This window comes from Phoenix dactylifera, unplaced genomic scaffold (assembly GCF_009389715.1).
Source record: "Phoenix dactylifera cultivar Barhee BC4 unplaced genomic scaffold, palm_55x_up_171113_PBpolish2nd_filt_p 001050F, whole genome shotgun sequence".
Taxonomy (NCBI): Eukaryota; Viridiplantae; Streptophyta; class Magnoliopsida; order Arecales; family Arecaceae; genus Phoenix; species Phoenix dactylifera.
The window spans coordinates 75,722-96,773 of NW_024068401.1; the positions used below are offsets into that span (position 1 = coordinate 75,722).

Consider the following 21,052-nt stretch of genomic DNA (forward strand, 5'->3'; position numbering starts at 1 on the left):
TTATTTTTCAGAATATATTCACTAAAACAAAATGATTTTGTTGTTGATAACAACATATTTCAATCAAATTATCTAGGCATGAAGCATTACAAATTATATTTAGAAAAGATCTTTATTATTTGAATATTGAAAATACATAATTCAAAACATCATGTCACATGCAAAACATAATATGCATTAAGTCATAACATCATATATTAAAACATTAAGAGCAAGCATGTCAAGGATTAAAATCAATTCTTTTCAATATAAAGTTCCCCCTATTTAAATACAATTTAGCACTGATTTTATCTTTTCCAAAAGAATGTTTACACAAGTCTCACAAATATGCCGAATATATTATCTTTGTTTTGCCTTTCCTTAAAATTGGAGTATTTGCTTTTACTTAGCTTATACTTTTCTTAAATAATGTTCATTTTCTTTTCTTTATCTCTCTTTCTTTTTATTATTTCAAGTAATTTATATGAAAGAGTAGAATAAGAAAAATAATCTAATTATGCTCAAGCATTCATAGCTTCTCACAAGTTATTTTAAGTCAAAATTTTAAGCATAAACTTGTGTATTTCATGGTTATGACATAGGCAAAGATATATTTTAGTTTGGACAGATCATGAAACAATTTCTAAAAGCATAAGTCAATCAATACATATATAGACATGATATCAAAAAATTAATAATTAAATACTTTAATCATGCCACAATAAAATTTAAGTTATTGACTTTGCTCAGCTAATTTACGAGAGAGGTATTTAAAATTATCGATTCATTCTGCATTCTTCAAGTCAAATACCTACTAGATTTCTTATGTGTAAACTTTTGGCTGAAAAATGTCCCCTTTTTTGTTTGCATGTGAATGTTTATTGTATCTTACGTGAAGGTGTCCTTCAAGTTGACATCTCTCATTTTCTTGCTCAAGGATCCTGCATTATTAACAAAATCTTTTTCTTTCTTGAAGGAAAATCATTAGTTTCTTCAAGATACAAAACATTAATACAACATATTTCTTAACTAGATGACTCAACATAAGATATGACAATAATTTAATATTGAGCCACTTTACTCAAGAGATTGCCTAAATATAAGTAAGCACATATCACTTGAACTAAAGAAATAGTTTCATGAACCAAAATGGTTCAAGGACAAGCATGTGAGGCAATAGGAAGATTCATCAAGATCAAATCAATTTTTTGTTTTCAGAATCAATTTAGCTTAGATTCTATTTGCTTAAGATAATTATCAATGAGACATGCTAGCTAAGTTTTAATCAAATTATCTTAAACAATTGTTTCTATCAAAATTCAGATTGTTACATAGAATCAAAATGATAAACTATATTCTCAATAAAAGATCTAGTTTTAATAAGAACAATATAAATTGATATTTCTACAACTAGTATCTTTTCATTGAATATTCTATATGCATTGCTTAAAGAGTAATATCCAAAGAAACACTTGTTTTATCAGATTTGGCATATATTTCATTCTTGAGAACATAATATGTATAACTGAAAAACATGAAGGTATGCACCATTTGATTTTCTATTTTTCATGAGTTCACATAGGGTTTTCTTTAAAAATAGATTTAATAGAAACCTTATAATATGACAAGCTGTGATGATAGTATTAATCAACTGCTATCACAAAGCATTGTCCTTACACAACAAAGGTTCTATTTTTATATTTTTATAACCCCTATATGCAATAGTGTTCTTGGTGCAAAAATAATTGTATTCAATACCATTTTCTGTGCAAACCTTATTGACAAATTGGTTTTCAAAACTGTGCCATGATACTTTCACAGTTTGCAAACCTTTTTTTTTCATTTGAAATCTTTTATAAGTTTGTGCTAATGCAGAAAATATTTCAATTTAAGTGCCAAGAACCAAACCAATGTTAGCTTCGAGAAATTATCCATAATTACAACATCAAAAAGCTTATCTCCTAGGTTCACAATCCTAGAGATCCAAATAAGTTCTTATGAAAAATTTTCAAAGGCTAAAAGGTGAAAACAATATTTTCAGATTTAGAAATGATTCTAGTTTGTTTTTCTAGATGACATACATAGCAAACTTTGACCTTATAAAAAATAATCTAAGTGAACCAATGACAAGGTCTTTTGAGATTAAGTCCATACTAGTATGAGTTGATTTTATATGCCAGAACTAGTATCTTTAATCTTGGTATTCTTAATGCATATATTTAAAAATATACCAAGTAGACATTCTTATGTTTATAATTAATAGAAGATAATGCCATGGATAAAAAACTCTCAATCAAGCATATAGAGAATTCATAGAGTTATTCTTAATAAATTGATTAATCATTTAGCAACTCATCCAACAGTAAGTAAAGCATACTATAAAATGAAGTGATTTGATTATATTTTTAAAAAATATTACCTATATCATAAAATTGATTAATACCTGCAATTCATATTTTAATCAGATACTAAGGCAAAGAGAATGATGAGATGCAAAGATTACTAATTTTATTATTCTTTTGATTTTAATTACTTTTCTTAAGTATATTTTAAGTTTCATTCTTTAATATATGTCTAGAGCACCCAATGTCCAAATTAACATCTTTTGTTGGAGCCTTGAATGCTAGACACATCTGCAGAAAATATTCAGATTTTCAACTTAGGAATCCAAGCTCTTTTGGATCCTTGCAGGTTAGCTATTATTGTTTCTTTTGGAACCCATATTTTCTTAATAGCTATTTTATCCATAGATTTGCAGATTTTAGGATTATAAGAAGTGTATTTCTGCATCCTCTTGTTAAATTTAACAAACATAGATTTAACATGAGTAGTAGATAAACCTTCAGTTTTTTGTTTTTGCCTTTTAGGTTTATCAAATTTGTAATGTATAGATTTAGGAACAATAAAAGAGATTTTGCTTAGCTTTTGTACATGTTTATCAGCATTATAAGAATCTGTTTTAAAATAATTAGAAATTATTTTAACAAACATATTCTTGAAAGATTTTTGGATGTACCAAGGTTGATATTCCAATCCAATTTTATCAAATTCAGCTCTTTGATTATTTATCATTAGGTTCAATTTTTCAGAGCTGAAAGTAAATCTTTCAACAACAGGTTTCAATTTGTCAACTTCTTTAGTTAATCTTCTATTATCTTCTGAAAACAATTCATTGTTTTTCTTAAGTTTATCATAGCTTTCAGTGAGAAGTTGGTTTTTCTGATTTAGTTCTTTATTTTTCTCAATTAAGATTTTAGTTTCATTAGTATATTTCTTAATTAGTGTTTCATAATAATTAGACAGTTTCATTTTTTTCATTTACTAGGGTTTTCTTTTCATTCTTCAGGTTCTTATTTTTACAAATGAGTTTCTTATGTTCTTTCATTAGATCAAGAAATGCATCATGTAACTCATCAAGTGTAAAATCATTTTCAGTTTGATCATATACTTCATATTCAGAAGAGGAGACACTTTGTGTTTCAACACATACCTCGTTCTTGTGTGCCACAAGGCATAGGTTTTCAATATCTGCTTGCCTCTCATCTTCTTCAAAACTAATTTTCGATTTACTAAAGTGTTAGTGCTTTCATATTTAACCTCTAGCATATTCCATATGTTTTTAGCAGTTATGCAAGAAGATATGCAATTAAACTCATTCTCATCTAATGCACAATATAACAGCTTCATAGCTTTTGAGTTTTGTTGAGCCATTTTCTTTTCATGATTAGTGTTTGTGTGTGGCCCATTGACTATAATACTCCATAAATCATAGTTATGTGCTTGAATGAAAATGCGCATGCGTGCTTTCCAATGTGTAGTTTATGCCATTAAATAGTGGAGGTCTATCAATTAATTGTTCCTCTCCTGAAAAACTATCATTTGAGTTGTCATGATCTTTGACTCTTTGACGGTTAGGTCAAAATCACAAGGCAAGAAATTATAGAGTACCTGCTCTGATACCACTTGTTGCCCAAGGTGACAAGCCAAGAGGGGGGGTGAATTGGTTTTTCTTGATTTTCGATTCCTTAATTATGTTAATTGATGAGTGAGTGATTTAGTTAATAGAGATTAAGTGCAAGTAGTGAAGTTAGAATAATACACAATACAAACAACAAGAAGTATGGTGGTTCGGTGTTCTCCTATGCACCTACGTCCACTCCCCAAGCGACCCCTTGGAAATTTACTATAATCCCGCGGATTACAGTTGGATTGTTTTCCGGGCTCACAATCCAAAAACCTTTACACTTTGATTTTTCGGGATCACCAAGAACCTATGTTGGTTTTACGGGCTCACCAACGAACCTTCACAATTGGTTTTACGGGTTCACCAACAACCTACGTTGGTTTTACGGGCTTACCAACAACCTACATCGTTGGTTTTACGGGCTCACCAACAAACCTTTACCGTTGGTTTTACGGGCTCACCAACAAATCTTTACAAGGTGATTAAAAAGAAGAAGAAAGTTGAAACTCCTAGATGAGCAAATATAACAATTATAAGCTACAAAGAAGAGTTTAGAATATAGTTATCGCTTTAATAAGGCTCTTCTCTTCTTTGTCAAGATTGCTTCACTCTTCAAGGGTTGGTGGAGCTCTTAATGTCTTTTGGAATCTGCTCAACCACTTCCTTTTGGCTCTTTGAATGAAGCAATTGAATGAAGCTTGCCTTGCTAGGGTTTTCTCTTGAATGCACTTAATGTCTTTTCAAAAGCCTGCTTTCTCTGATGAATACTCTCTCTTAAATACTTCTCCAACCTCCAAATAGTCCTTCCTGACCGTTGGATTGAAGAAACTAGCCATTTATAGCCGTTGGGAGTCCAAAAAGCACTTCTGCACAACTAGCCGTTATGCTTCTGCCCGTGCTTGGGTCGACCCAAACTTTTCTGGGGTCGACCCAAACCACTGTTGATCAGACTTGGGTCAGCTCAAGCTTTTCTTGGGTCGGCCCTCTTAGAAAATACAGAACCTTGTATTTCAGCCTTCCTTCACTTGGGTCGACTCAACTCTTTTTGGGTCGACTCAAGGTTGGGTCGACTCAAGGTTGGGTCGACTCAAGGTGGGGTCGACTCAAGTTCCATTGGGGTCGACCCTCTCAGGGATTCCAGAGACTTGTTTTCTTGAGGCTTGAAGATGGGGTCGACTCAACTTTCACTTGGGTCGACCCAAGTACTGTTCATCCATGCCATAAGTGCTAGAATGTGCCAGAATATTTCTAAAACGTGCCAGGGTCGACTCCATCTCTTCTAGGGTCGACTCCTACTCTGTGCCAAGTGTTCCAAAGGCGTGCCACTTCGTTTCAAGGCGTGCCAAATGTATCGGGGTCGACTCCAAACTAATTGGGGTCGACTCTAACCATATTTTTCTGCACTTTGAAGGTTAGTTATGCACATTGAAACAACAATATGATATTTCAAGCAAATTACGATGCAAGGCACAATAGAGTTTCATACCCTTAATAGTTGAAATTACCGAATTACCCTTTTAGGTATTTTTAACGTGAAACTTTGCCAAAATGGATTCTTAAGCTTTCTACCATTCTCTATTACAAATTTTATCTCGTTTATCAATTCTTGAGAGTAGTTTTGACCATATAGTCCTAATGTATCATGAGTGTATCAAGGATGTGCCATTTATTAATGATGTATCGAGTTAATTTGCATTTCTAATTTGATATGGCCTTAATGGTTGTGTTAATCATCAAAATAACATTATCATCCTCAGGTATGACTGGACGAATTAATGGGTTACCGTCACGATTGGACGTGGGCATGTGAAGTAATGAGTTGCCGTGGATGGCCCGTTCCCATCATAAGAGGAGATGGTGCGTAGTCAGAGCTTGCTTGTGGCGCGCAGTGTAGTACATTCTTGGAAATGGTGAGGCGTTGACAGTCGTAGCAGGGTATGGTCATTGGTTGATATATCGTGGCGTGGCCGGCAAGTAAAGCATGGTGCGGTGAGGCTGCTGTAGGGGATGGCCGCAGCATATGGACGACGAGGTCGGCCTTCTGAGGTCAGCTCGGTTTTCTGTGCTCGGCATTCTGTGCTCGGCAGCCTGCATGAGCTCGGCCTGCGTGAGCTTGACTTTCTGAGCTCGGCAGCCTTCTGAGACATTAAGAGCTCCATCCACCCTTGAAGAGTAAAGCATTCTTGACAAAGAAGAGAGAAGTCTCATCAAGCGATAACTACATTCTAAACTCTTCTTTGTAGCTTATAATTGTTATATTTGCTCATCTAAGTGTTTCGACTTTCTTCTTCTTTTAATCACATTGTAAAGGTTTGTTGGTGAGCCCATAAAACCAACAGTTTAGGTTTGTTGGTGAGCCCGTAAAACCAATTGTGAAGGTTCGTTGGTGAGCCCGTAAAACCAACATAGGTTCTTGGTGATCCCGGAAAACCAAAGTGTAAAGGTTTTTGGATTGTGAGCCTGGAAAACAATCCAACTGTAATCCGCGGGATTATAGTGAATTTCCAAGGGATCGCTTGGAAAGTGGACGTAGGTGCTTAGGAGAGCACCGAACCACTATACATCTTGTGTGTTTGCATTGTATATTGTTTCTAAATTTCACTCATTCATTGATTGACTAAATTAAGATAGTAAAAATTTAGAGAAACCAATTCACCCCCCCTCTTGGCTTGTCACCTTGGGCAACATAGTACATTCTTGGGAATGGTGAGGCGTTGACAGTCGTAGCAGGGTATGGTCCCTGGTTGATATGTCATGGCGTGGCCGGCAAGTAAAGCATGGTGCGGTGAGGCTGCTGTAGGGCATGGCCGCAGCATATGGACGACGAGGTCGGCCTTCTGAGGTCAGCTCGGTCTTCTGTGCTCGGCATTCTGTGCTCGGCAGCCTGCATGAGCTCGGCCTGCATGAGCTGGGCTCGGACTGCATGAGCTCGGCTTTCTGAGCTCGGCAGCCTTCGGAGCTCGGCAGCCTGCATGAGCTCGGCCTGAATGAGCTCGGTAGCCTTCTGAGCTCGGCAGCCTTCTGTACTCGGCCTTTTGAGCTCGACAGCCTTCTGAGCGCAGCCTTCTGTGCTCGGCCTTCTGGTTTCGGCCTTCTGAGCTCAGCAGCCTTCTGAGCTCGGCAGCCTTCTGTGCTCCGCCTTCTGGTCTCGGCCTTCTGAGTCGGCAGCCTTCTGAGCTCGGCCTTCGAAGCTCGGCAGCCTTCGGAGCTCGACAGCCTGCATGAGCTCGGTAGCCTTGAGCTGGGCTCGGACTGCATGAGCTCGGCTTTTTGAGCTCGTCAGCCTTCTGAGCTCGACAGCCTTCTGAGCTCGGCCTTCTGTGCTCGACCTTCTGAGCTCGGCAGCCTTCTGTGCTCGGCCTTCTGGTCTCGGCCTTCTGAGCTCGGCAGCCTACATGAGCTCGGCAGTCTTGAGCTGGGCTCGGACTGCATGAGCTCGGCAGTCTTCTAAGCTCGGCAGCCTTTTGAGCTTGGCAGCCTTCTGTGCTCGGCCTTCTGGTCTCGGCCTTCTGAGCTCGGTAGCCTTCTGGTCTCGGCCTTCTGAGCTCGGCAGCCTGCATGAGCTCGGCAGCCTTCGAAGCTCGGCAGTCTGAATGAGCTCGGCCTCGATGAGCTCGGCAGCTTTCTGAGCTCGGCAGCCTGCATGAGCTCGGCCTTGTTGTCGGATTTAGGTGCTTTAATTATATTTGTGGGGTGGTCCATTTTTCTCCCCAACAGGTCCTGAACTTATTTGAGACACAAATCATGTTGAAAAAAAATAACTAGGATTTAGACATTACACCATATGATAAAAATCAACAGTCAGCCCTTTCCATCCTCAAGCAAACCAACATGCAACGTTGAATGAAATACAAGCTCATAGTTTTGATTGAAAGATTCCCCAAATCCCATGCATATGTAGCTGCCCTTAATTTAACGAACAGTGGCATTAAGAATACCATTATATTCCTAGTTTATATAACTCTCTTATAATTCTTTAACCATTAGGTCCAACTCTGGCTATGAGTCGGTCAGTTTGGATCAGATATTGACGTGATCCACGCTTGATCCATATCTGAGTCAGTTTTAAAATTTGAATTAAGTCGGATCAACTTTTGTGAGGGTCAGATTGGATTGAATTTAATATTTTATTTATTAATATATTAATCTTTGAGTCAAATGAATTCAATAATAGCACAAGCAGGCACTATAAGAAACTCATTTAAAAATAGGTTGATTGATTGCATCATGAACATATTACGTAAGTAACAACAATGAACAGCGCATGCATTACGAGTGAGTAACATTTAATATGAGATTAATTAACGACACATGACTTAATATTGACATGCAAAATAATCAAAAGCATAAAAGTACTTACTAATTATGCATTACTTTCTTAAATTCAGGACTTGTCAAGGTGGGTAGGAGAACATTCTAAACTAATAAATGGTTTGGAAGACGGTAGATTTTTCTGATTCAGGCGCGATCAAATGACTTTTAGTTCGAACTAGCATGGGTTAATTATGAGAGTCTAGTTTCTAAAGTGGGTCAATCATGTTCATTCAACATCACAAGTTGATCATATGGTAGCAATTTAGCTAAAGCTACAATTTCAAAATCCAAGAAATTTATGAGAATTTGATATAGTTAAAAAATTTAAAATAATCTAACAAAGAATATAAGATAATTATAATATTTAAATAGCTAGTCATGAAAAAACAAATCAATTGAGAAGTAAAAACAAGCATACAAACATGAGCGGCTCAAGGAATTTGGCCGTCTAAAACGAACTCACTAATAATAATAATAATAAATATATTTAGAAATTATTTGGGGGTCTTAATGCATTTATAGCTAAAAGTCTTTAGGCTTGGGAATCTCAATGTATTTATAGCTAAGAGTCTATAGGTTGGGATCTTAAACGATCGCTAAGAATTGAGCCGGTTCTGCGTACAAACAACACTATCGAAAGCAGAACGTAATATCATTATTATTTTATAATTTACAAATTTCTTTTTTTGGACTAGTACTATATTCATGATAGAGTATTTTTAGTTAAAAATTTAAAAATCATTAAGTCAAGGGAAACTAAGGACAGTATTAAATTTTTTCCAATAATCCATAAAACATTGTTACCATCCATAAAAGAGCCGTCAACGGTAAAACAGGTAAGCCAGACCCCACTCAGGGGCAAGAAAGTTCGAGCACTAAGAACAATATCGATTTTGGGGAGGACGAAGGCCATCCTGGGGACTCGGGGAGATATAAAGTCAGTGCTTCGAGTCCAAGCCACACCCAAACATATCCCTCCGAAGCTAAAAGGACAGCCAACCTTTCCAGAACCGAGGGTTTTGGGGATCTACCCTGTTTTGACAACTAATCAGCAAGAAGATGTTTGACTCCTGGTGGTTGGCAAGGCCGGAGAGAGAGGGGGGGAGAGAGAGAGGGGGGGAGGTGAACATAGACATCCGTGAGCCCCTGTCCTAAATATGGGTGAGACAGCAGGATCACGCGCCGTATCTCTAAATTCTCACCCCGCGGCGAGGACCTTTTCAGGTAGGTTTTGAGGACTTTCCTTTTTTTTGTTAGATTTTTTTCAAGATCTTTTTTCCTACGATGTGTGATTTCTACATTTATTTCTCTTGGTGGGCATGATTTGTATTGGTTATTGATGGAAACTTGAGCTTGGTTTGGACCTCGGAATTTGGTTGTTGCTCTTTGATGGGTTGCAGATTTTTCTTTTTTTCAGGATGAGTCTGGACTTTGGGAGTTAGTTTTCGATTTTGACCTTTCCACCTGTAGCTGGCTCTGTTTTTTTTTTGAATGGCGATTTTTTTTGTGTCTACTATTTGCCCTGAAATAAGGATTCTATGGTTTTCGAGTCGGATCCATAAGTTACTGAATTTTGTGAGCATGCCTCGAGGCATATTTTTGATTGATTGAAGATTTGAAAAAAAAAATCCATTTTTGAGCCCTTAATCTTGATTCTATGATCTGTCTCTTGGATTGGCTAGACAGCATCAGTGTTAGATGACCTATTTCTTGTTTTCTTTTTTGATTTTGAACTTTGTTTGAGTTTGGAGGAGATGAATTACTTCAACCAAAATGCCCTAGCAAATTTTAAATTATGTACATTTTTTTCCCCTTTGCTTTCCGGTTACTGTTTACAGTCTATTTTGTTTTTTTTTGATTACTCTCAGTTTCTGCTTAAGCTCTGTGAATGTCTTATCTGATAGTTTTTCACCTAGGAAATTCCGTACTGATAGCATAATGTTACTGTTTCATGTCAGATGAGTATTATGCGCTACTTTTGTTCCTTATATAATTTTTTCTTGAAAGTTCAATGAAATGCTCATTATTCAGTGTTGGAAAGAATGGATAGATTAGGATGCGACTTTGATTTGATTCACTTTGGATCTATATAGGTTGTATTTTTGCTACTGCAGTATTATCTTGGAGATAAAAAAAAGGAGAATGAGGATGGGGAACAAAAACCGGAAATCATCTGCTTTCCGTTGCAGTGCAGGAACCAGATGCTCTGTATCTCTAGTTTTGTGGAGCTTGGTGGGATGCATCCTCATGGTTCATTTCTATTCTCTGATCCCTCAAAAGGACAAGGGAGAGATCCGTATAGGTTCGAGCCATCTCTCTGTGACCAGAGAATTGGAAGAGGTTGAGGAAGAGAATTTATATTTGCCACCCCCTAGAGGAAAGCGGTCGCCGCGTGCAGTGAAACGAAGGGGACCACGAAAGCCTTATTCAGTGGTTGATGAATTCTTAGATGAATCTTCTGAATTGCATGCCCTTTTCTTTCCTGATCGAAAGAGTGCAATAGACCCAAACAAGAGAGGGAAGGACAGCATGTATTACTATCCTGGTAGACTGTGGTTGGACACCGAGGGAAATCCTATTCAAGCACATGGAGGGGGCATTTTATTTGATTGGAGGACAGAGACCTACTATTGGTATGGGGAGAACAAAGACGGCCCAACTTACCAGGCACATAGGAGAGCAGCTGCACGGGTCAGTTGAAATTTAGAATTTGTTTTGCTTAATTTTTGGTTTTCCCATCTCATTTCATTTCATTAAGGTCAAAAACAATATGCAACATAATTTATATATGGAATGACATCCCCCAATTTTTCAACCTTGGCAACTTAAGTTTGTCAAGGGGCATTCCTGTGTAATAGCTTAAAGATTGATGTGTATTATCATGAAAAAATTTATAATTTCAATTTCACTTACCATTAGATTTTTTATATTTTGGCTCTACAATAGTTATAAAACTTAATTTTGCTTTGAGAAAGTGATAAAAATTTAATTCTAGATTCACTTTTAATTCTTACCTTGATTCATTATAGATAGGGGCGGCCCGGTGCACGAGTCTCCTGTCATTACAGGGTCTGAAGAGGGTTAGATGTATGCAGCTTGATCCCCCATGTGCAAAGAGGCTGTTTCTGTATTTCAAACTTGTGACATTTAGGTCACAATAGAGCAACCTTATCATTGCACCAAATCTCACCCTCTTGATTCATTATAGATAGTGTCACAAAATCCAAGAACAAAAAATATTATGTACCAATGGCATAGTCAATTCATTTAGAATGTGAATGCATTTTGCTTTCCTGGATAAATTATAAATAAAAATGCCTACTTTCCACAGGAATCAACAAGATATTCTAAGCTAGTGACAATTAGACAAATAGTAAAATGAGAGAGCTTATTTTGTTGTTTAGTAGCAAGGGGCATGAAAAGTTTATATAACTCTAAGATGAGCAGCCAAAAGGTTTTATAGGTGTGTGAAATGCCATGGATATTCATAACTAAGGTATCAAGAAATTAGGATAGCTGCGCCGAGAGAAATATCTAGCTTCTCTTAGGTTTTTTTGAACTTGTAACCTTAGGTTAGTGTTCTATGTCTTAAAATTGTGGTGAAATCAAAATATGTGGCCCATTTCACACCACAAACTTAGCCCATGTTTCATGATATTATGATATACTTGAAATCCTTATATCACAATCCTCAACCAAGCTCCAAGAACTTCAAAACCCATGTCTGATGTTAGTATGTTGGGATTTTGTTTGAGAACCATGTTGGACTTGCTATTAAAGAGTAAGGTTTTCCATCAACCCCAAAAATTCACAGTTTGATATAGTGAGTCTTCCATATATCAGAAGCGCCCAATATGTATCTGATGTTCTTTGAGCCTACACCTTTTTTCTTTTTCTAAATATATCCAAATGCATGATTCAGTGTAATAATGGCTCATGATCATCACCGTCATCATCATCATCACCCCTTGAACAATGCATCTCCCATTACAAGAGTGTTCAAGTACGTTCCATTCATCACCTATATGGGCTCGTTTGGTTCGCGGGAAAAGAAAGGGAAAAAGTGTGGTCAACAGAAAAGTAATGAGATGCCTTTTGTTTGGTTGGAGTTTTCAAAGGAGAGAGATGGAAAAGTTGTATTTCCATGGGAATATGATTTCCACATTTCATGGAAAAGTTTTTTCCATGAGCCGGAAATTACTTTATTTTTATTTTTTTTTCAAAAAGGCCCTTCAGCATTAAAGAGGCATTAAAGACCTAATTTTTATTAAGGATATAATAGGAATTATACATAACTTTCTCAGGAAAGTGGATGGTCAACCAAACATAAGCACTCTGGAAATCTGTCACTTTTTCATGGTCAACCAAACATGCCAAAAGTACTTTTCTAGGCATCATCTTCCTAGAAATCTGCTTCCCAGAGATCATATTCCTAGGAGGAAAAATGCTTTCTGCGAACCAAACGAGCCCTATATATGTTATCCACAATATCATACCACTTCATAATTCCATTTATAAGCTCTATTGATGGTGCTACTGCTGATGCTATGCCCTCACCCTTGCTTTGTCTATTCACCATCTCTGGGTATGTTTTCCACAATATATAGACAACCATTTGGTGGTTCTACATAATTCCATTTGTTAGTGTACCAACAATGCTACCGCTGTGCCCCAGCCTTCCCCTGAACCCAAAGTGCTGTTGACATTGTTAGCATAAATAATACAATCTTTTTCTCTTCCATAATATTGTCATGTGAAATATGAAGGTGTGCTCATATTTGATTACCTTCTTCCTCAACCATTTTCTTCTTAGCTAATAACTTGTATTGCTTGGGTGTACCTCTTGATCCAACATATCTATGCAAAAGTATAGAAATTTTTATTATTTAGATGAGAAGAAATCCTTAAAATTCCTAAAACCCTGTCTCACCTCTTCAAATAATGTATTGAATTTCTATTTTAGTGTTATTTTACCATCAAATGATTGATCCAAATTCGAATTTGGTTCCAGATGAGGTTGGAAGAGTTCTAGAGGCAAAAGTTTGACTTGCTCTCGTGAATGAAGAAATTTAGGTTTGACTAAGTAATTTACTATGCAGCATTTGCTATCACATATTAATCCATTTTGTAGTGATATGCTACAGTACACCCAATACTGTACAAATTATACATGCCAACATAAGATGTACTTCATGTACTGTACTGCTATACATACAATATCTGCACAACTTATGGCACAAGATGACATGTTGGTAGACTAACCATTGGTTTTTGAGAAACATCAGCAGAAAACATTAAATTATTTATAATCAAAAAAACATTATTAAGGATAACATAACTTTATAAAAGGAATAACCTGTGTATCAATCTTTGCAAAATCTACTGCTACAAATTATCATGGATCATAGGATATTGACAGATATGGTAAAATCCTGGGATACCAAGTACTTTTTTAGGTGTAGGGTTGGGATCAGAGAGGGGTACATGGTTAAAGACTGAAGAAGAATAAAAGAACAAAAAAATAAATAAGAAAACCCCCCGAACCCCCGGTGTTCTCAAACGGCGAAGCCTTACCGCTTCCGGTTTTGAATCCAATCCATAACCTCATAAATTGGATCCAAAACCTCATCAAAACAGAAAAGCTTCCATACTATAACAGGAGGTGAAGCACCTTCAACCCTATGTTGACTGCTGTCAAGATTGATGCAGGAATGAAATTAAGAAAAGACCTTTCTCCCGTGTGCCATGTGCCTTGAAGCTCCAGAGTCTATGATCCAGTCCATGCTATTTGCGTTGACAGACAAAAAGTGAATTTAATATGACTTTAAGACAAAAAGGCGAGTTAACAAAGCAAGCGAGAGGTGAAAAGTGATTGAATAGTGACATAAGAAGCTAGAACGTCGTTACCATCCATAAGCCATTAGTTCTTTAGTATCCAGATCAAGAGAAATCATGAGCGCTTTTTCTGCTATGAATGAATGACCTCTCCATTTATTTTCAAGCTTGCTCTTCAAACCGGCCTATCGCTCTCCTCTATGAAAAGGTTCTTCCTGACACAATCAAACCCGAATGAACAAAATGTTGAATTGAATCGTACCAGTGAAACTACGACTTCAATTGTTGCATAAATTAATGAAATTGCTGTTTATATACTTTTGACTATCATCATTTTAAGTTCATGTACGTGCGAGTGCAAAACTCATTCATAGTGCAAGGACAATTCTAGTAAGTGTCTAAAACTGTTATATTGATCACTAGACCAGCAGTTTGTGGCTTGCAAACAAAGGAATACGATGCACGATGATTATGTCAGGAAGAAATCTGTTCATTAGTTCTTGTGTTTTCTTTTTCTTATATCTCACTCTTTCTAAGTATGGTATAACAGTGTGTGGTATTAGGTTGAAATTCGACAAGCAAGTGCTGGACTAAATAAACAATCTCATTAGTCATGTAGTCAATATGAACAATCCCAAGACTAAAACCCTTTGCATAGCTCAGGACATGACAATTGCATTGTAGAGTCAATGATTCAATGTATAGCGACATATAAAGAATGCAAGATGCAAAAATGGCCAATATGCAGACATGTATACTAGTTATACACTATAATGGATATCATGCAAATTGTTGAATTGTAAAGATTGTGTTCATCTTGCAAGATTCTTTCCTTCCTAGATGTATAGCATCATATAAAGAATGCCAAACATATAAATGGCCAGTATGCGGAGATGTATACATAGATGTGTCAATAACTTTATGCAAGAATAGTCTACTATCTTATAATGGATATCATGCAACTTGTTGAATTGTAAAGAATGCTTTCATCATGTAATATTCTTTCCTTATGATGACTACTACAAAATACAATATTTTCTTTAAAATTTTAAACATCTTTCTCTTTGTGTACTCATCTCTGCTTGCATTCATTAATCAAAGCAACACTTGAGGGGTACTTTAGTACCATAGCATAAGCTAGAATGTGGGATTTTGGCTTTTCTCAGCAATATTTAAGTGGGCTTTCTCAGTATTTGCGTAGTCTCTTTATTTGTAACCATAACTTTTCAACCATTTCCTTCACCACTTAATTCCTTTGTAGCTTTGGTAAATTCTTAATACTTTAAATTTGAAGGAGAAGCCAACAGGATTTCATGATTTTCATCCTTTATCAAACTAATCGAACTCCCACCTGCAGAGAGAGAGAGAGAGAGAGAGAGAGAGAGAGAGAGAGAGAGTCATGGACAAACTCTCATTCTCTCATTTAAGAAAGACAAAGTAATGGACATTCTTATACATTACATGTTATCAAACATTTTTTAAAAAAAGATGATCATGCTATACATGATTGCGACAAAAATCATGTATGATGCTTTTTAGAGAAACTAGCTTTTTCCAAAGATCTGCTAGTCTTCCCCCCACCCCCAGACCCAGCAACCCCACAAACCCCTGACATACACAGAAAACAAATATTTGGAGAATGTGACAACAAAGATCTGGCCCTAAATAACACTTGAGGTTCGACCCTGTGTACTGATGTCAGAGCATTCCAACTGAACTAATTTGCTCAGCTGCTTGCTTAGACATCATTAGAGATTTTGATGAACCAACTCATGTAAATGTTTGTTGATTCTTCTGAGTTTGAATGAAATGAATGTGGCATCTCAGCACATGTGCATGCATGATAAACAACATCTCTAATTCTCTATTGTCATCATGCTCCTCATTACTGTATTTCTAACCATATTTACATTGGAAATAGTAGTTAATTATTTGGTGATAGTGATTTTTCAATAACTTTGATTATGCTGAGACCATTGCACCTCTGCCAAAAAGGCCACTCCAAAAAGGCCTTTATTGCTATTTTCATTCGTCATGGTCGTCTATTAGATGAATTTATGGAATGCCTTTTCTTCATGGTCACATCTTTGAGGATGTCAGCATGTAACTCCCTCTCGGCCTTTCCCATTCTCTGCCCAGTTTTCTTTTCTGGTCAAATTCTTTGCTAAATATCTACCTGAATTGTGTCGTTCAGAAAATTTTACAAGCCTCTTTTGCTTGGTATGAACATTTCTGATACCGTTTTTGTGGGAGCATTTCATGAGAAATATTTCTATTTTGTTAACTTGGAACTCAGTCAGTGCGTGACAGTTCCTTTAACACATCTGACCCTGTATTTCCCACTATTTCCCATTTGAACCATCGTATCAAGTTATCAACCTTTGTCTGAAATGGGCATTGGTCTTTTGACTCCTTTCATTATGTTCACCTCTTTTCTGATTGTGGTTGTTTGTGGGTTTACACACATTTGATCTAATTAGCTATGCCTAATTTATCAAAAACGCAACATTGATTCCTATTGAAACTTCATTTGTTCATTTTAATAATGCAAGCCCCTTAGACATCCTTCTGTCTCATTATTATTGGATGTTTGTAGATGTTCGTGTCTGCCTTGACCATCTTTGAATGGGTAGCATGCGTTAGTTTCATGGTGAGCCAGTTTGACGGTGATTCTAGCTTTATCCACCATATGGTCCTCTTGCACATTCTGTGGCTGTTGTTATGTACCTGTGATTTTCTTGTGTTTGCTTTTGCCTTGCTGGAACTCAAAGCCCTCACTTCTGCTGTTATGGCTTGTGATTCTATCATTTGGCATTACACCACTTGCTTTTGCATCTTCTCTTGAGTTCTTGTTATATTTTGGAAAAGCAGAAAATAAGTTTTCTCTTGCTCTAGTGCCAAGTTCAGGTATTGTATGATAGCTCATACAGCTGTAGAGAAATTATTTTGCACTTACACATTCTTCCTGGGGAATCATATGGCTACTCCAATTCTTTATTTCTGTGATAAAGCAAGTGCTAATCAGATTAATAGGAATCCAGTCCCTTAGGAGTGAATTAAAGTTATGGTTAATTGCCATTTTGTTTAACACTTCATTTTTGATCCATTTAGTTCCTTGTCTAAACAGCAGCTTGGGAACTTCATCATGAGCATGTATAGTTATTCTCTTTTATCTATGGGTAGATTTTTGGATTCAGCACATAATAACTTTGAAGGTTGTCGAAGAGATGCTTTTTACTCACTTTTCTCTGAGAGGGCCTTTACCTATTTTAATTGTCAATGGCCCCTTAAGAATTAATCGAATAAGTCATAACCAGTCCTCTAGGTAGATGCAATAGATTATGTACCCAAAAAGCAAAGAGAAAGTAAAATAATGAAGAAATAATATACACACGTGTTCGCATGCACATGTGCACACACAAAAGGAGAGAGAGAGAGACCCTTATTATTCATCAGCTCCCATGTACAGAACAAGTAGAGCTATTGCCAGATATGCCACTAACAATTAAGTAATAAGAAAAATACTATCCATCTAAATGATTACTGCATTGTTGCAACCTTTCCAACCCTCAGTCCTCAAATTTGACAAAGAACATTAGGATGGGCCATCCGGTTTGTAATCATTGCAAAACAGTCACTAACTTCACATTAGCTCTAAGTTGTTGACTTCTTTGCAAGTCTATTAATGTTGTATGGCTCAATATTTATCTAGTTTGAGTGGCATTAGTTGATCAATCATGTTTAAGATGAGGTGGGAATGTGTTATTGGCTGTGAGACTGTGTTGTGACTTTCTTTTTATTTGTCTCTCTTTGGAAAAAATACAATATGCAGCATGCAAAAACATTCTTTTGCATGTCTTATATGTGAATATTTGTTCCTTTCTAGTTTCTACCGCTATTATCTTGGTGAGGGCATGTTTTATTGTCTAACAAGCAAAATGATTATTCTACTCTTAAATTGGGGCAAGCATCTCACTCCCTCTTTTCATGAGACACATGGAGTTCTATATGCACCGATGTGATCCTGAAGCCAAGTAAGATGAAAATCTTACTTTGTGTGAAATGACTGAAACTTGCATGTTCAAGCTGTTCTAAAGATTTTAGGTTAGGGTCATTATATGTCTGTGGCGGTCATGATGTGTGGCCATAGTACTTATTCTAGTTTCTTAATGTCATTTATAAAGTAATAATTATTTATTTATCAACATGTGAGACACTAGCATTTATCATTCAGGAAAATTTTTTTGCTTCTTTTTTTTTTTGGTACAAAATATTTTTGCTTCTTTGGTGGAATATGATGGCTATTGGTATTTATATAGCCTCAAAACCTCCAAAATATGTTAGACATGCTTGTCTGCCAAGTACTTTCAATTGCTTGATTAATAATTCTAGTGATGATTTATGAAATATATCACAAAAGAAAAAACATCGAATTAATTAATGTACGTATTTATTTTGTAGATTAGGTGTATAATTAGCTATGTGGGTATCTCTCTTGGACAAACTTCTACTACGCTAATGTGGTCATGCTTATAACTGTATTTTGGGCATATTTAGTGGTGAGGTGCCTCAAGGACTAGCATTCATCTTCGGAGAAGCTGGAGGTTAGTTGTTGAAAGTGACATCTGTCTAATGACTCTAATCAATAATTAAAGGTAGCTGTTAAGTTGTCAGACTTTCAGGAAGTGCACTTCCTTAGTTCCTGTGCTTGATAAGTAGAATGATAAGCTCAAGAATAATTTTTTATCCATTTTCGGAAAAATCAGTTGCATGGCTGCATGGACAATTAATTACCAAACTTCTATTTGTCTAGCATGCTAAGTTGCTAACAGTCACAAACTGCTCTTTAACACTGGATAATGGACTGTTTATTGAGAGTTGATCGAGAAGTTGACCCTATGGAAACTACTTGCTTGAAACAGGTGATCAACTGATATTAGATTTTTGGCAACAAAATTTACTCATATTCTTCACTTCGGGACATCAATGGCATGAAGATACTTTAGACTAAATGTAGGAATTTTATCTTCATTTTGTTATTGATGGTGTAGAATCAGTGGTGTTTAATGTCTGTCTTGACTGAATGATTTCAGTAATTCTGTCTGAAATTAGAGAGTACCGGTGAACAACTGCAAACTCTCATGGAGTTGATGGCATTGATGTTACATGAGGAGATTGAAAGGGTTGTATACAAGAAAGTAATTGTACATAAAAGAGAAGTATGTTGATGAGGCTGAAATGACATGAGTAAAAGGAGATTCTGTTGTGATACCACTGTTTTTTTCTACTTATATCAAGGAACTGGTTCACAGTTTAAGTTGGCTTGACTAAAAAAAATGAATATGCCTCAGAGGCTTGTGTTTGTTAGAGGTTTATGTATCTCGGGTGCAACACCTGATACCCATATCATATGCTACATTTTTTATCTAACCAAGAGAAGTAATCCAAGAATTCATAAGACCTATATTACAGATGGTTATAAGCTGTCTAAAGAGTCTGCTTTATCTGTGCTTCAAACTGGAATGTTTACTTTCGGTGTTATCTTGGCATGCTTTCTCTTTATGATCTCTCTAATCTAGCTTTTACTTTTTGGGGCTTAATAAGCGATCACAAAATTTAAACTAAGCTCATAAATGCTTCATTCTTCCCCAGATTGACATCATTGGAGTTAGTTGCTACTCCTCGAAGGACTTGTGGGAATGGACAAATGAAGGCATTGTGCTGTCAGGAGAAGGAACCAATGCCACCCATGATCTCCATGTATCCAATGTGCTTGAGAGACCCAAAGTGATATACAATGATAAGAGTGGTCAGTATGTCATGTGGATGCACATAGATGATGCTAACTACACCAAAGCTTCAGCGGGTGTGGCCGTCAGTGACTCTCCAACAGGACCTTTCACATACCTTTATAGCATGCGCCCTCATGATTTTGAGAGTAGGGATATGACCATCTTCAAAGATGACGATGGGAAGGCCTATCTAATCTACTCTTCCGAGGACAACAGCGAGCTCCATATTGGTCCACTAACTGATGATTATCTCAATGTCACAAGAGTGATGAGGAGGATTCTGGTGGGACGACATAGGGAAGCTCCTGCCCTGTTCAAGTACGAGGGAACCTACTACATGATCACCTCTGGTTGTACCGGGTGGGCTCCAAACAGAGCATTGGCTCATGCAGCAGAGTCAATAATGGGCCCTTGGGAAACAATGGGAAATCCTTGCGTTGGAGGGAACAAGATTTTCAGGTCGACGACATTCTTCGCTCAGAGCACATTTGTAGTCCCGCTGCCAGGGTTACCAGGTTCATTCATCTTCATGGCAGATCGATGGAAGCCGGCAGAGCTGAGGGATTCCAGGTATGTATGGCTGCCTTTAACTGTAGGGGGAGTGGCTGATGAGCCTCTAGAGTACAATTTTGGGTTCCCATTGTGGTCTAGAGTGTCCATTTATTGGCATAGAAGATGGAGGTTCCCAGAAGAGTGGCAAAGAACTACATAAATATGGAACTGTTATAGTCCTTTCAAATGATAACATTTAGATCTTTCAGTTTCTACTCACAGTGTGCATATATCATTCCTATATGAGCAGTTTTTCGTGATCATTCTCTTTTGTCGAAGATTTGATCTTCCTTGCAAAGGCAACCTGTTATCATTGGCATAGGTAGCATGCTGTTTTATTATTGCTAACAATGATAATATATTGTTATATTTTTTTAATTGAGCACATGGAATTAGCATGTCATGTTAAATCTGTTTGTGATTCCCGCATTGGCTCGTATGCAACCTGTTATCATTGGCGTAGGTAGCATGCTGTGTTGATTATTCCTCCTTTTCTGAGCTCATGCCAATAGGATCCATCATAAAAAATATTTGGTCAGAATGGCTTAGGCAATTATGTGGTCTAATTTTCTGACTTAGATTTAGGTTAAATGTAATTGTAAATGGTATCTCATTT

General features: G+C 36.7%; 1 protein-coding gene across 4 annotated transcripts; it reads left to right on the forward strand.

Moving 5' to 3' along the window:
• Nucleotides 1–9,153: 9,153 nt before the first annotated feature.
• Nucleotides 9,154–20,839, forward strand: LOC113463622. 4 transcript variants are annotated; one of them, XM_039121368.1, is made up of 3 exons: nt 9,154–9,481; nt 10,452–10,948; nt 19,745–20,839. In XM_039121368.1, exons 1-3 carry the CDS (start codon nt 9,415–9,417, stop codon nt 20,594–20,596), a joined length of 1,416 nt encoding a protein of 471 aa, XP_038977296.1. In that variant the 5' UTR covers nt 9,154–9,414; the 3' UTR covers nt 20,597–20,839. The 4 variants fall into 4 exon arrangements, with proteins under 4 accessions (XP_038977296.1, XP_038977298.1, XP_038977299.1 ...); XM_039121370.1 differs by having other exon boundaries at nt 9,183–9,481; nt 10,372–10,948; XM_039121371.1 differs by having other exon boundaries at nt 9,184–9,481; nt 10,447–10,948.
• Nucleotides 20,840–21,052: the final 213 nt, after the last annotated feature.